General features: G+C 41.8%; 1 protein-coding gene and 1 non-coding gene across 3 annotated transcripts in view; both read left to right on the plus strand.

Moving 5' to 3' along the window:
• NPSR1 (neuropeptide S receptor 1) overlaps window positions 1–14,699 on the plus strand; it is a 151,938-nt gene that overhangs the window by 107,544 nt on the left and 29,695 nt on the right. For both annotated transcript variants that reach the window (XM_030295296.1, XM_030295304.1), the window contains one exon: window positions 4,159–4,360. In XM_030295296.1, coding sequence (XP_030151156.1) covers window positions 4,159–4,360 — 202 coding nt within the window. The remainder of the gene's footprint in view (window positions 1–4,158; window positions 4,361–14,699) is intronic.
• Window positions 13,408–13,514, plus strand: LOC115509470. The gene has a single exon (XR_003967371.1). It is a non-coding gene; the product is annotated as a U6 spliceosomal RNA (small nuclear RNA).

The raw sequence follows: 14,699 nt of genomic DNA on the forward strand, positions 1-14,699 counted from the left end.
AAAAAAAAAAAAAAAAAAAAAAAAGAAAAAGAAAGAAAGAAAGAAAAGAAAAGAAAAGAAAAGAAAGTAATAAGCAATTGCTTCCAAGGACACACACCAAATAGTCCTCACTTCTGGGGATGGGATTTGGACTAGTCATAGTGACCACAGGGACTTACATACAAGAAGGTATATTGATGTGTTGTGTGCAGTTAAAACCAATTTAAAAATATAATTTACACCTGTTTTAGGCTTTTTCTAGGGTTGTTTGTGTGTGTGTGTGTGTGTGTGTGTGTGTGTGTGTCTGTGAAGGTACGTGACCATTACTGAGCTTTCTAGGCACTACCATTGCCTCAGTGATTATGATAAAGAAGGAAGCAGGGAGTGAGATGAAGGAAAATGGGGAAACATTTTATGCTCTATACGAAAGTGTGATATACTTATTCATTCATCTATTTATTTACGCCCAGTAGGCCCCAGGAAGGTTTGAGTGGGGACATACAAAAAACACATACACCAGGGTATTTCAAAGTGCAGAAATATGAGTGAAGGGAAATCATGTAAGAAAACGTGTGAGAGGTGTCTCAGGATGCTTGGCACAAGGTGGAGGCTTCGGGAATCCGTAGACAGAAGGAAAACATGGTCAGTTACCCATGTCACCATACTCATTAGATTAAAAAAAAAAAATCAAATGTTTAGCTCATGGAAGATATGACGAGTTCTAGAAACACTGCAATATTATGAACAGTGTCCTAAATTACAGAAAAGGCAGGAATGAATATCACAGTGTTCTGTTAAAGATGTAAAGCAATTTATTTCCTCACTACAAAATTAATAGAGGTTCAGTGTTGGGCACTTAGAAAATAATCATCTCCAATGGCTTCGGGGAAAGATGAAAGTTGGAAATCGACATTAACCATTTTCCCTTCCTCGCTGACAATTCCTCTGAAGTCATGGAAGAGCCATAGAAATCGAGGACACTTGGGGTGCCTGGGTGGCTCAGTCTGTTAAGTGTCTGACCTTGGCCCCGGTCAAAATAGAGGAGACCTGGAGCTGGGTGGGAGCCAAGGAAAGAAGCCATCCAAATCCCAGAAACTTCAAGGAATTCCTAGCACACATGGGTGCCACACCCCCAGGAAGGCTGTATGGCTGTGCAGGAGTTTGGGGGAGAGGTACAGGTGAGAACAGGGAACCCGATGCTAGAGTCTCTTGATGTCACAGCTCATTGGAATTTAAGGGCAGCCCTGAGGGGCAGAGCTAAGGGTTTACGTGACTGAACAAAGAGAAGACAACAGAAAGCAATTCCCCACCAGGCAGCAAACCTTTGTGGAGAACAGGAGCAGGTGGAAGCCACACAGAGTCACATGTGGCTTTGCAGCCACAAGGCAATGACAACTAAAGCAAAGGAAGGAGAGGGGAAGGGGAGGCCACATTTTACTGATTTTTTTTAATGCTTTTTACTAAAGTGGTAGTTTCCTTAGCCAGCCACTCCAGAGAAGTTGACATTTCAAGGCCCTTTAGGATAAATAAATATAAGAACAATTAGGAAAACATCTGTTAATAATGAAGAGAAATATGTCATGCCAGATATTAAAACATAATATAAAAGTTTGATAATTTTAAAAAACATGATACTGAAACCAGAATAATGTATGGAAAGCATATGGAATAATGTCAATTAGAAAAGAATGAATTACTCAGTATATGGTGTTATTATAGTTGTCTAGCCACTTAAAAAATATTAGACTGCTATCTGCCACAGCTAATTATAAAGTAAATGCCAGTTGGATTGAAAAAAGTAAAAATTTTAAACTTGAAAGGGGATGAGTATGAGTAAAACTTTTTTTTTTTTGTCTTGGTGAGAGAAAGATCTTCCTAGGAATAACACCCAAGGCAGAAACAATAAGGGAAATAAATGTTGTTTTCACTACATCAGAACTTTAAAACTATTTATACAAATTATAAGTATTGTACACATGCTTAAGAAGCAAAATGACAAGTGAGAAAATATTTGTATACAACAGACAAAGGGGTAATATCGTTTTTGTAAAGAACTGTGGCAAGGATAGAAGAACATACCAATAGAAAAAGTGGGCGAAGAACATGAACAAATTATTAAGAAACAAAGAAAAATGAGCAGACCATATATAGAAATACTCTTTTGGACCACTAACTAAACAATTGCAAGAATTAAACATTTGGATATGAAATCTTACCAATGAGGTAACAAGAGTTAGAGGGGGAATCTTCTCCGGGTTGGGAGGGTATAACAAGATAGTCGTGTCTGTAGACTTCTGGCGGGAACCATAAGTTGTAGACACTTCTGGGAGAAATTTAATAATATTTGCCAAAATCTGTTTCTAAGAGTTTATCCTAAGGCAATAGCAGTACAAAGAGATACATATAAATTATTTGTAATAAAAATAATCAGAAACAATTTAAATACTTAATAAGAGGCTATGGATAAAATTGCAGTTTAGTGTAACCAGTTGGGGGTGGGGGATGTATCAGTGCTTTTCAAATTATATTTCACACACTGGGCCCTGAGGGCTCATTTTGTAGACCTGCTCCAAGATAGGCCTGGAAGCTTCTGGCTGTCACCTAGCCTCAACCTGAGCTACCCAGGCATCCTGCACTGGGCCCAGGATAAAATTAACATTTGATGAAAGGCTTTCACTGCCTGAAAAACTCTGAATGCCGCTTGTGTAGATGTAGACATGAAAAGATGTCATAAAATTTTTTGACAAAAGATTTTCTTGACATGATAAGATGGTCATAAAATTTTTTCCAGGGAAAAAAATTAGGTTGAAAATCAGCATATATATTATGTTCTCATTTTTATATGTGTAATCTATTGTATTATATATGAATGCACTATCAAAATTTAGTCTGGCTATTTCTGGGTGGTGCCACCAAGGACTTTTTTTTCTTCTCTTTGCTTCTATTTCTCTGCTAGTATGTCTGTAATTATCATGTGTAACTTCCATTGCTAAAAACAAAGAAGGTAGAGGCTTCTACCTTTTATGATGCATAAAAGGTAGAGGCTAAGACAGAAGTACAGAATTGGACAAGAGCACTTTGAACAAGAAGCTGCCTTCCTATGGGTAGGAGACACAGGCAACTTTGAAGATAACAGAGGATGGCCTACCTAATACCCAGACTGCATTTCATCTGTTCTGTCCCTGAGTGTTAAGCCCCAAACAGTCACTCTTTATAGCAGATGGGCTCCACTGATCAGAAGGTCAACAGTCTTACCACTGCTGTGTGTTTGCTGGTGACACATCTGACTGGGGACTTCCCGGTACAGCCCAGCACCTGTATGAGAAAAGTAATTCCAAGCATGTGCCCTGGGTGGACTCTGGGGACACATTTTTAGTACCTTGGTGGAATTAATTCTAAAGCATGGTTTCCTATTCTTTGAATCTGATTACTTCCTTGCCCATTCCTTTCACAAGTGAATACATTGTTAGCCCATCGAGTGGAATCTGAGTGGGACCCAGGAGCTGCAGATCACTCTTAAAAGTCCAGGCTCTAGGACCTACAGAAGATAAAATTTGAATTTTAACCAGTGAAAGAACAAGAGCATGCAGGAACAGTTACTAATGCTGTCGAGGTCTGCAGAAACCCAGCAGGGATCACATCCCTCTGATCAAGAGGAAAAGCCTTCCAGCCATCTCACTTGCTCTCTCAATCCCATCCTGCTCTGTGTTTATTTCCTCACCAAATTCCCATGGCTTTTTCTACTCAGAACAACTTTCCTCTATTCCTCCAGGAACCAACTCCCTTACATTGTCAACCACATCACAGTAGGTTCCCTCCACCCTCTGCCTCCTGAGATCCCTGGTCCTCCTAACATCTCTGAAAAGGATGCTTCTCAGCCTTCCTTCTGAGAACATCAAGGCGTGGGGGTGGTGTTGACATTTTCCTACCTCCCTGAATCACTTCTAGCTCCCTTCTCCTCCATTACTGCATGTGCACTGGTCTGTTCCTTTGATGCTCATGTTACCATGATTGCCTTCTACAGTGTTCCCTCTGTCTGACCACACAGCCATGCTCCTCACCCAGTGAAGATGTCAGACACTATTCTCAGTCTCTTTCTCACCTTTCATACTGTCCTCATCTTGTGTGATTTTGATCTCTACATGAACAAACCATCCAACTTCTCTTTCCTTTGAGCAGAAAAGCAAGCCAAGGTCCTCATCATGATTGCCTGGACCCTCTCTTTCCTCTTCTCCATTCCCACCCTGATCATATTTGGAAAAAGGAAACTCTCTAATGGTGAAGTGCAGTGCTGGGCACTGTGGCCTGACGACTCCTACTGGACCCCATACATGACCATCGTGGCCTTCCTGGTGTATTTCATCCCTCTGACAATCATCAGGTAAGGGGCCAGCAGTCCAGACCCATGGATTTCCTGGTTCGCCAATTCCTGCTCTCCTTCCCTACAGGTCTTTCATTGTTCCTGGAGTCCTTGAGGGAAGTGGCCAGACCACAAGATTTCATCTAAACTTACTGTTTATCAAGCCCAACTTCTCCAAAGTAGAGTGAAAGAAGGGAACTAATATTTTCTGAGTATGTACTATGGGGCAGGCATTGTGCTAAGTGGTTAACAATTGTCCCATTAACCACATTACAACTCTATGAAAGAACTACTGTTGTCTGCATTTTATGTGTGGTAAAACTCAGGCTCAGAGAGGTCAACTTGCCCAACATGGCACAGGATTTAAACATGGGTTTTTCTGATTTCATGCCTGTTCTTTCTCCTATAGCATGTAGTCTTTCAAATATAAGACATAGTGCCAGTTTCAGAGACCTTATAATTGGAAAGATAGGCAAACTTGAAACAAAACTGAGCAAAAAAGGAAAAAAGGCAATATACACAAAAACTATGCTAGAAAGTGTGGGCAATGAGGTCAGTTAATGGCAGGGAACACTTGTTGGAAGCCACCGTTGAAGGAGAGAGGAAAGCAGGCTCCCTGGTGACTGGGGGTTAGAGTAAGTGTGGTGACAGGGAAAGGGAAGGCAGGCGGTGTCAGTAGGGGAGGGGAGAAGTTGGCAAAAAGCTCTTTCTGGTGGGGTGAGGCTCGATTATAAAGGGCCTTAACCACCAAACCATAGGTGGTTTGTCCTGCAGCCAATGGTGGCCACTGATGGTCTTTCAGCAGAGAAGACCACAGCCACCTGGAAAGGCAGGGTCTCACTAGTCATATGGCAGGATCGCCTCTGACTACGTGGCTCTGTGTGGGTGGATGAGATGGGATTGAGGGAGACGCTGGCATGTTGAGTGTGTATGTGGCCAGGCTGATCCTGTTTTGAGTGTCCTCAAGCTTATCATGGAGCGTCCCATAATTTCTCCTGGTTGAAGGAAGATGAGCCTTTGGTTTCGGATCATATAAATAATGATGCAATGAAAATCTTTGTATTTAAATTTATTCATGAGTCCCTGACTATTCCTTCAGAACCCATTCTAGTGGAATTCTTAGATCAAAGATGATGCTCATTTTAAGACTTTAGATGCATATTCATAAGCTGCCCTATAGAAAAGATGTATTCCTGCCAACAGCAAAAAAGAGCTCTGATTCTTCTTCCCCTGACCCAATGGAAGATGACATCACTTCTTTATTAAATCTTTGTCAAACATAGAGGTTATGAAAAAGTGTCTTACTGGGGCACCTGGGTGGCTCAGTCAGTTAAGTGTCTACCTTCGGCTCAGGCCATGGTCTCACAGCTCATGAGTTCGAGCCCTGAGTCGGGCTCTCTGCTGACAGCTCAGAGCCTGGAGCCTGCTTCAGATTCTGTGTCTCCCCCTCTCTCTACCCCTCCCCTGCTCATGCTCTGTGTCTGTCTCTCAATAATAAATAAATGTTAAATTAAAAAAAAAGAAAAAGTATTTCACCATTTTAATATGCATTTCTTTGATTATTAATTAAGTGTATTAAGTATTTTTCAAGTGTTTTCTGACATTATGGGAATCACGTATTCTTGCTCTTTGCTCATCTTCAGTCTCATAAAATCCCAAAGCTGGAAAAATGTTATCCATCACACAGTCCAGCCCCTGAATTTTTCATAAAAGCAGGCTTAAAAGAAGCAAAATGACTCACCCAGCATCAGAGGTGGAGCTGGGCAGGACAGTGATCCCATAGCCAGCCCAGCAGCCTTGCTGAGGTTGGAGATTGCCCAGTCATCTCTGCTGAACTGACAAATTGACGTCTACGTTATTTCAACGTACTGCCTCCTTTCTACCAAGTTGAACTTGGGAGGAATCCTGAAGGAAAGATGAAGGGTATTTAGACAACCAATCAAAGGTAAGTCATAGCATCGTTGGAAAGGGGCACATGGAAGAGGAGGGCGACTAGTCGCAGGGGTGAGCATTTGGGAGGAAGCGGCTTCCGCCGTCTGTCACACAACTGACACATCGATTTCGGTGGCAGTGTATGTCCTTGTTCTCTCCTGATTGATTTCCCATCAGTTTGCGAAATCAGTCAAAACCCCTGCTCAGCAGGGTGAATACAGTTATGTGAACCACATGGCTCCCACTGTGCTGTCTGGCCAGATCTGTCACACGGCTCTTTCACTGTCCCTAATCTTCCCCCATCAATTCAAGCTGCTTCTTCCCATCAGGACCTCTCAAACTTGCCTACAGCCCAACTTGTATGTTCTTGTAGTGTCCTTGGAAAAAGCTAAGTATAATTTGATGATGAAGGGATGATTTCAAAAGCGAGTTTCCCTCGGCCCTCATCCTTCTCCTTGCTCCCTAGGTGAGGTAGAACGATGGAGATTCAGAGTGACCTCCCTCCAACCCTTGAGCTTCTCTGAAGGGTTTCCTATCTGCTCAGTTAGGAGCTTCACTCTTTCATGGTCAGGCTCCTCCTGTTGGAGAAAGAACTTCTCTCAGGGGGATATGGCTCCACCCCATCAGCTCCTCCTCCCTTCTTTTTTGTTTTGTTTTGTTTTTTAATTTTAGAGAGAGAGAGAGAGGGGTAGAGGAGCAGAGAGTGGGGAGGGAGAGAGAATCCTGAGCAGGCCTCACACTGAGCATGGAGTCAGACTGGGGGCTCGATCCCATGACCCAGGGACCATGACCTGAGTGGAAATCAAGAGTCCAGTGCTCAACTGACTGAGCCACCCAGGAGCCTCTTCTCCTCCCTTGACACAAGACCAGGCCTAAATGGAATCTCGTGAGGAATTTATTTATTTATTGTTTTCCAGCTAGCTCCTCGGATAACTTGTAACAATTTCATATCTCTCAGAGCTAAAGTTCACCGTTGTTGTTTTTAGTTTTCCTTCTTAACCACACTGTGGATCCTTGCGTTTGATTCTTTTGCTTATAGTTCTTTTAGGTAAAGTTAAAATTTCAATTCCAAGCTTAAGTAGACAAAAGAAACAACTCAAATAAGATGTTCATTCACTTTATGAACCATGCCTCATGCTTCATTGTTCTTCAGGCATGATACACACGTACATATATATACATATACATACATACATACATACATACATACATATATCCTTACCAAATTGAGAGGCAAAAAATACATATGTCATTGTTTTAACTTGTATTTTTTTCATTACGGATGAGATTTTAAAAATTTAATATGTACATTATCATTTTTTCTTTTTTAAGTAAATTACATATTTTATTCTTTTACCCATTTTTTCTCAATTTTATTTTGTTTTCTCTCTTCTCTATTTTCAAAGATATTCTTTAAGTAATGAGCTTTTCATGTTTTCAATCATTGAGGATATTTCCCTAGTTTGTCATTTGCCTTTTCATTTTGAATATAGTTTTATTTTGCTTTTGGTTGATATGACTGACATAATTATGAAAGGGGAGACAGCATGAATTAAAAAAATCAGAAATGAGAAAGTCTTGGGTGCCTGGGTGGTTCAGTCAGTTAAGCGTCCGACTTCAGCTCAGGTCATGACCTCGCGGTGAGTTCGAGCCCCGTGTCCAGCTCTGTGCTGACCGCTCAGAGCCTGGAGCCTGCTTCAGATTCTGTGTCTCCCTCTCTCTCTGCCCCTCCCCTGCTCATGCTCTGTCTCTCTCTGTCTCAAAAATAAATAAAAACATTAAAAATAAATAAATAAAAAATAAATAAAAAATAAAGAAATGAAAAAGTCAAATGAATAAATTTAAAAAGTTAAAAGAATCGTAGGAAAGCATATGCAAAACTTTGTATAAATGCAGGAGAAAATATGAATGAAATGTATATGGCTTCTCTCTAATACACCCACGTCTCACACTGTCGTGTATGCACATTTACTCATGCTTTTCTTTACATTGTTGCCTTCCATTTCTTTCTTAGGAAACTGCCTCTTCCACATACTTATTTCTACTTTGATTTAACTTTAAAACATTTAAAAAAAATTTTTTTTTAACATTTATTTATTTTTGAGACAGAGACAGAGCATGAACAGGGGAGGGTCAGAGAGAGGGAGACACAGAATCTGAAACAGGCTCCAGGCTCTGAGCTGTCAGCACAGAGCCCGACGCGGGGCTTGAACTCATGGACCGCAAGATCATGACCTGAGCCGAAGTCAGCCGCTTAACCGACTGAGCCACCCAGGTGCCCCAAAACATTTTTTTTTATGTTTTATTTATTTTTGAGACAGAGAGAGACACAGCATTAGTGGGGGAGGAGGAGTGAGGGGGGGAGACACAGAATCCGAAGCAGGCTCCAGGCTCTGAGCTGTCAGCACAGAGCCCGATATGGGGCTTGAACTCATGGCCCATGAGACCATGACCTGAGCCGAAGTCAGATGCTTAACTGACTGAGCCACCCAGACACCCCGATTTAACTTTTTAATGATTTATTATTTTAGTTATTTGAAAATAATTTCTGTGTTGGGAGTACATTAAAAATGTCACTTTAAAAAAACATATTTGATTTGATTTGACAATTGCCCCAATAGCATTTAGTTTTGATGTTACATATGAATTAGAGATCTAACTTGAATTTGTTTTTTTAATGTTGGTCATTTGTCCCCACACCTTTCAACTGAATAATCTATCTTTTCTCCATGGTATGAAACAGCAATTCTATCATATGCATGTTTATATTATAAATACTCTCATTGTTTCTGGGCTTGTTAGTCTCTTCAGTTTGTTTTTATCTTCTTTTTTCTTTATCTTGAGAGATATTCTTTATACAATAACCTTTTTCTTTTTTTACGAGTTGCAAATATGTCCCTAGTTTGTCATTTGCTTCTTCATTTTAAATATGGTTTTATTTTCAGTTCATCGTAATTGCCATAATTAGGAAAGGAGAGAACATAGAAATAAGTAGGTTAGGTGCTTTTTTGCCACTAATTCCACATTGTTTTAATTATTATAGCGTTATATACATTTAATATCTGTTAGGACAAGATGGCTTGTCTTTCTCAAAGGTCCCCTGGCTATTTCAAGGGAGTTACTGATGTTCTTCCCTTCACGCACTTCTCCAGCCAGAACAAACAGGGACGTCCCTCACTCCTCTCATGCCTGTGCCTTTGTGCACATCATTCCTTGTGCCTAAGCACTCCTCCACACTCACCCTGCCTTGCTTCTAGAAACTCACTTCACATTCTTCATTTGTCCCTCCACACACCAACTCCACACAGAGCTGCTGCTGCCAGTCCTGGGCCAAATAGTGCCTCAGCTGTTCACCCATAGCCTCCAACCTCAGCTCGTCCCTGTCGCCATAAAGGCTTCATGGTAGTGTAATCACCTGCTTGTGCGGCTGTATCTCTTGAGTATAGAACTTTGTCTCTTAATTTCTGGATTCCAAATCCAGCACACCATAAAGGCCAATGGACAAACTGCCCCAATCACAGGACAGAGATGCTGTGTCACTCTCTCTGTCTCTTACACACACACACACACACACACACACACACACACACATACACACACCTATCATGGAAATTTCTGGCTACTTAGTACCTAGATCAGTTTCTGGCATATGGCAGATCCTTCATTAATATTTGTGAAAGGAAAGAAGGAAGGGAGAAAGGAAAGGGAGAGAGGATGAAAGGCAGAGACGGGGGCGGGGGAGGGGTGGTAAGAAGAGAAGAAGGAGTTATATTGCCTGTGGCAAACTTTCAGGAGAGCTGTGTATGAATAAAGATTTAGCTGCTCTGCCATTAATTAAATCAAGCCTCCCAGGACTTGAAATCACAGTGACTGACAATAAAGGCAATACAATGTTTTTCTGGGTCAACACAACTCCTGTTATTTTAAAATTTACTTGACATAACTGTCTAACTGTTGCTGGGAAGGTTATTAGCCCTGGTGTAATTGCTTTAGTTTAGCTGTGGTTATTTTGTGACTTAATTGATTTCTCATTTTTCTATCATTTTTATCTCTGTGACATAAAGATAGAGGCATAAAAGATCCATGGCCAACAATTGCAAAGTAATAAGTGGAAAAAAGCACATTTGTCATAGAGCACTGATTCGTGTTACATGAAAAAAAAATCCATTTATTTTGCTTGGGGAATGGAGTTCAGACTGTGGGAAAGCCCTATGCTAAGGTTGGTACAGCCCAGTAGAGTTCATGGCTATGGTGGGTAAAAGGACCCAGGGGCTGACCAGCACTGTCCCTGGGCATGAGGTCCAAGGTCAAGGAGAATGACCCATGATATTAGTAAAGGAAGGGATATACTATATGGTGTTACCTGAGGGGTGGCAAGAGTTATACCTTTTGAAAAGGCATTCTTACTAATTTTCTAGGTTAGGGTAGATGTTTGTGATGGGCTTTCCAAATCCATTCCACAATAAGCTGCTCATGGTCGCCTCTCCCCTCAGTATGTGAATGGTTTGGGAATGGCCAGGTGACCAATTGTAGCCAATGAGATGTGAGGGAGTGTTTCTGACAAGCTTTTGGGAAAGATTTCCCCATTCTTAGGGAACAAGCCCAGGAGAGGACAGCTTCTCATCTTTTGGACATTGCTGTCTCTGCATTGACACCTAGAACTGCTGTAGTCTGACTCAGGGAGACACCTACACTGAAAAGAAAAGAGACAGGGATGGAAGGAATGCAGATTTGACCCTCTGAAGTTACAATTGCAGAAGATAAGAAATATTCTAATTTCTTAGAACAATTTGAGTTGGGAGTTTTCTGTAACTTGCTACAAAAAGCATCCTGATACCCAACTGTCCATACTTGCTGGTTCCAGACATCAGTGAATTCATCTGAACTACAGAAGTCACCAGAGTGAACTCTTCTGAGAAATCTCAGTTAATTCTGTAGTGCCGAGTGAGTTAATAAAGGCATTCCTTTGACTTTCTCAGTCCAGGAGCCCCTTAAACATGGTGTCAATGGATTGTGTATATTGGGACTCTCACATTTTTCTTAGTTTCTTAAGTATCATGCTCTTTCTACATTCTCCCCCCAAAGTTACTTCTGCCTTCATGTCTCCCAGAGCCCAATGACACAGTCCCTGACTCCTTGCCTCTTTCCACACATTAGTTATTTCCAGAAATACATGTAGAGCACCCAACTTCTGCCAGACCCTGGACCAGGCAAAGGGGATACAGAAATGACAAGACATACATCCTGTTTGAATTTAAGAATCTTCTTGTATAACACAGAAGGCAGCCAATTAAGGAAGGTGTTGTAGCAGTGTGATGAGTGCTATGGTAGGGCAAATAGAGAGCCCCCTTAGGGGATCCACAGCAGAGAGGCTAAGCTCGTCTAGGAATCAAAGAAGTAAATAACTAGAACCATATATAGTATGCGTGACTCAATACAGCCCCGAGAGGAGGCTGTGCACCCTCCTTAACAAGTTTGTTAACAAGTTGGTTAACAGTCCTTGAAGTCAGAAGACCCAGGCTACAGTCCCATTTTCTAGTTGTGTGAACTCAGACAAGTCACTGAATCTCTCAAAACTGAAGTCTGACCCCCAGAACAAGTCAGGGCCCTTATTATATACTCTTGTGTCACCCTACATTTTATCGCCATATGATTTTGCTCCTTTATAATCATATATTACTGTGTCCTCATTTTATTATCGTCTATCTCCACAAATACAATATGAGCTCCATGAGGGGTAGGACTCTGTTTTTTTCCACCGTGGTATCCACAGTGGCTCAACAGGTGCCTGATACAAAAAAGTGCTCAAATGCATATAGTGGAATGAATTAATTAATGAAGGAGAGAGACACTTTCAACTAAGGAGTATTCTTAAAGCCCCTGCTGGGAGAGGAGAAAAAAAGGCCTATCCAGTGAAGCACCAACTCCCCCTGCCTGTCTTCCCTATGCCTGACCTCCAACGAGACCTTTAGAGCACAATTCAACACCATCCTCAGGCTCCAAAGGTGAGGCAGAGATGCAGCCTTAGTCCCTGTCTGACTCTGAAGGCGTATGGCTCCAAGATTGCAGTGGACATCCATCAAGTCCCCAGCCTTGTGCTGAGTCCTTCAGGGGTCAGGCACCTGTAGTCTGAATGGGGTGCTCTCATGGTGTCTCAAAGGAAGAGCAAAGGTTTTGTTCTGTTTCCTCAACACTTCTTACACATAATCCAGACTCAGAACTAAGGAACCGGGTTCAGGCATCCTCCTAAGTGTCCTACAAGGTTTTCTCTGGCTTAGGCTTTCACTCTCCTCTCACCATGAGCTGCCTCTATAAAGGAAATGAAAGAAAATGGGTCTGTGTCCAGATAGTCTTCCATAAAATCAGGAACTCTACCTGCCATTACCGATAAGGGATACTTTCTTCAATCTAGGTGATCTTTCAGTTTTCAGGTTTCTAAGAAGGGTTTCCATTCACTTGTCAAGAGAATGGAAATAGATTGAAGACATGGAAGAAGCTGGACTAAAAGAATGGAGATGCTATTCTTTAGCTCTCTTTCTACAAATGGGCTATTTATAGGTCTGCTGATCTTTAGGACATGACCACCATAGACAAGAATCAGTGTAACCAGTGTTATACTATCATGGAAGCCCCAAGGAAGAGGGAGCTAATTATCACTGGGGAACAAGCACAGCTCAGAAATGTTTCATAGCAAAGTGAAATACAGAGAATAGGCTTAAAAATGCATTTCAATGAGAGAGCAAAGCAGATGCTGACAGATGGAAGACACTGGAACTCAGATTCACCCAAAGTCAACTACATGTGAAGCATGGAGTCAGGGTTAGTTTTGTTGGCCTGCCCCTACTGGCTGCTCCCACCACTGATATGGAGAAATGTCATTGAGAGACAGTGGGGTGGAAGGAAGCAGGATGATGATGATAAGGTAAGGAAGGCAGAGGCAGATTGTGGGAGGCTTTGGATGCCCTGCATAAGAGACTGGATACGATCTTGTAGGAATGTGGAGACACTGGAGTGTTTTAAGCCAGAGAATGACTCTGTGTCCCAGAGCTCCACCTTGATGGTGGCATGGACATTCAAGATGGTAGCTGAGTAGAGGCATTGGAAGATCACCATAATCAGGCAAGAGGTCACAAGGGGTGCTCATTTGGGCAGCACACATACTGAAATTAGAATCATACAGAGAAGATTAGTATGGCCCTTGCATGAGTATAATATGAACATTCATGAAGCCTTCTATACTTTTAATGGCTATAGAGATTCACTTAGGGAAGATGATAAATTCTGGAGATGGAGGATGGTGATGGTTATACAATGATGTGAATGTACTTCATGCCACCACACTGTGCACTTAAAAATGGCTAAACTGCGGGGCGCCTGGGTGGCGCAGTCGGTTAAGCGTCCGACTTCAGCCAGGTCACGATCTCGCGGTCCGTGAGTTCGAGCCCCGCGTCGGGCTCTGGGCTGATGGCTCGGAGCCTGGAGCCTGTTTCCGATTCTGTGTCTCCCTCTCTCTCTGCCCCTCCCCCGTTCATGCTCTGTCTCTCTCTGTCCCCAAAATAAATAAACGTTGAGAAAAAAAAATTTAAAAAAAAAAAATGGCTAAACTGGTAAATTCTGCTATGTTTATTTTACCACAATAAAAAAAGTTGTCAGGGTACCTGAGTGGTTCAGTTGGTTAAGCATCCAACTCTTGATTTCAGCTAAAGTCATGATCCCAGGGTCATGGGATCAAGCCCTGAGTCGGACTCTATGCTGACAGTGCATAAGTGCAGAACCTGCTTGGGATTCACAGTTTCCCTCTCTCTCTCTCTCTCTCTCTCTGTCCCTCCCCTGTGTGTGAGTTTGTTCAGTCTTTCTCTCTCAAAATAAATAAGCATTTTTTTTAAATTGTCAAAGTATAAAAAAAGAGGTTGGAAGGATCTGGATTGATGCTGAGGAGCAGCAAAGGAGAGGAAGGAACAAATCATGGAGACATTTTGAATGGAAAGTCCACAGAACTTGCTGATGAAAGAAATGAGGAGGGAGAAGGAGACAAATATAATTCAGAGATTTCTCTGATGCATGACTGCTCTGCTCTGCTCTGCTCTGAGAAGTGGCCTGATTTGGGTAATAAAGGGACACCCTACTTATTAGGAGCTGTTTTCCACTTGCCTGATTGGTCCTATGTAGACTAGGGGGGGATGACTTAGTCTTAAACCGCTAACACATAAGACCTTCCTTAATTTTCCTTTGTGTATATGGCAGGTGGTCAATGAATATTTGAATTATTAATTGACTTAGCACTGAGGTTGCAATTGTAATACATAATTAATGTTTCACAGTGGTTGTAACCTTTCCTTATATTTCATTTCCTGGGGAAAAAGTCTCCTTGCTATAACAAATGTCCAACTTAGGGTAAAGAATAGACTCACAAGTAATTGTTTTCTCA

This window comes from Lynx canadensis, chromosome A2 (assembly GCF_007474595.2).
Source record: "Lynx canadensis isolate LIC74 chromosome A2, mLynCan4.pri.v2, whole genome shotgun sequence".
Classification (NCBI taxonomy): domain Eukaryota; kingdom Metazoa; phylum Chordata; class Mammalia; order Carnivora; family Felidae; genus Lynx; species Lynx canadensis.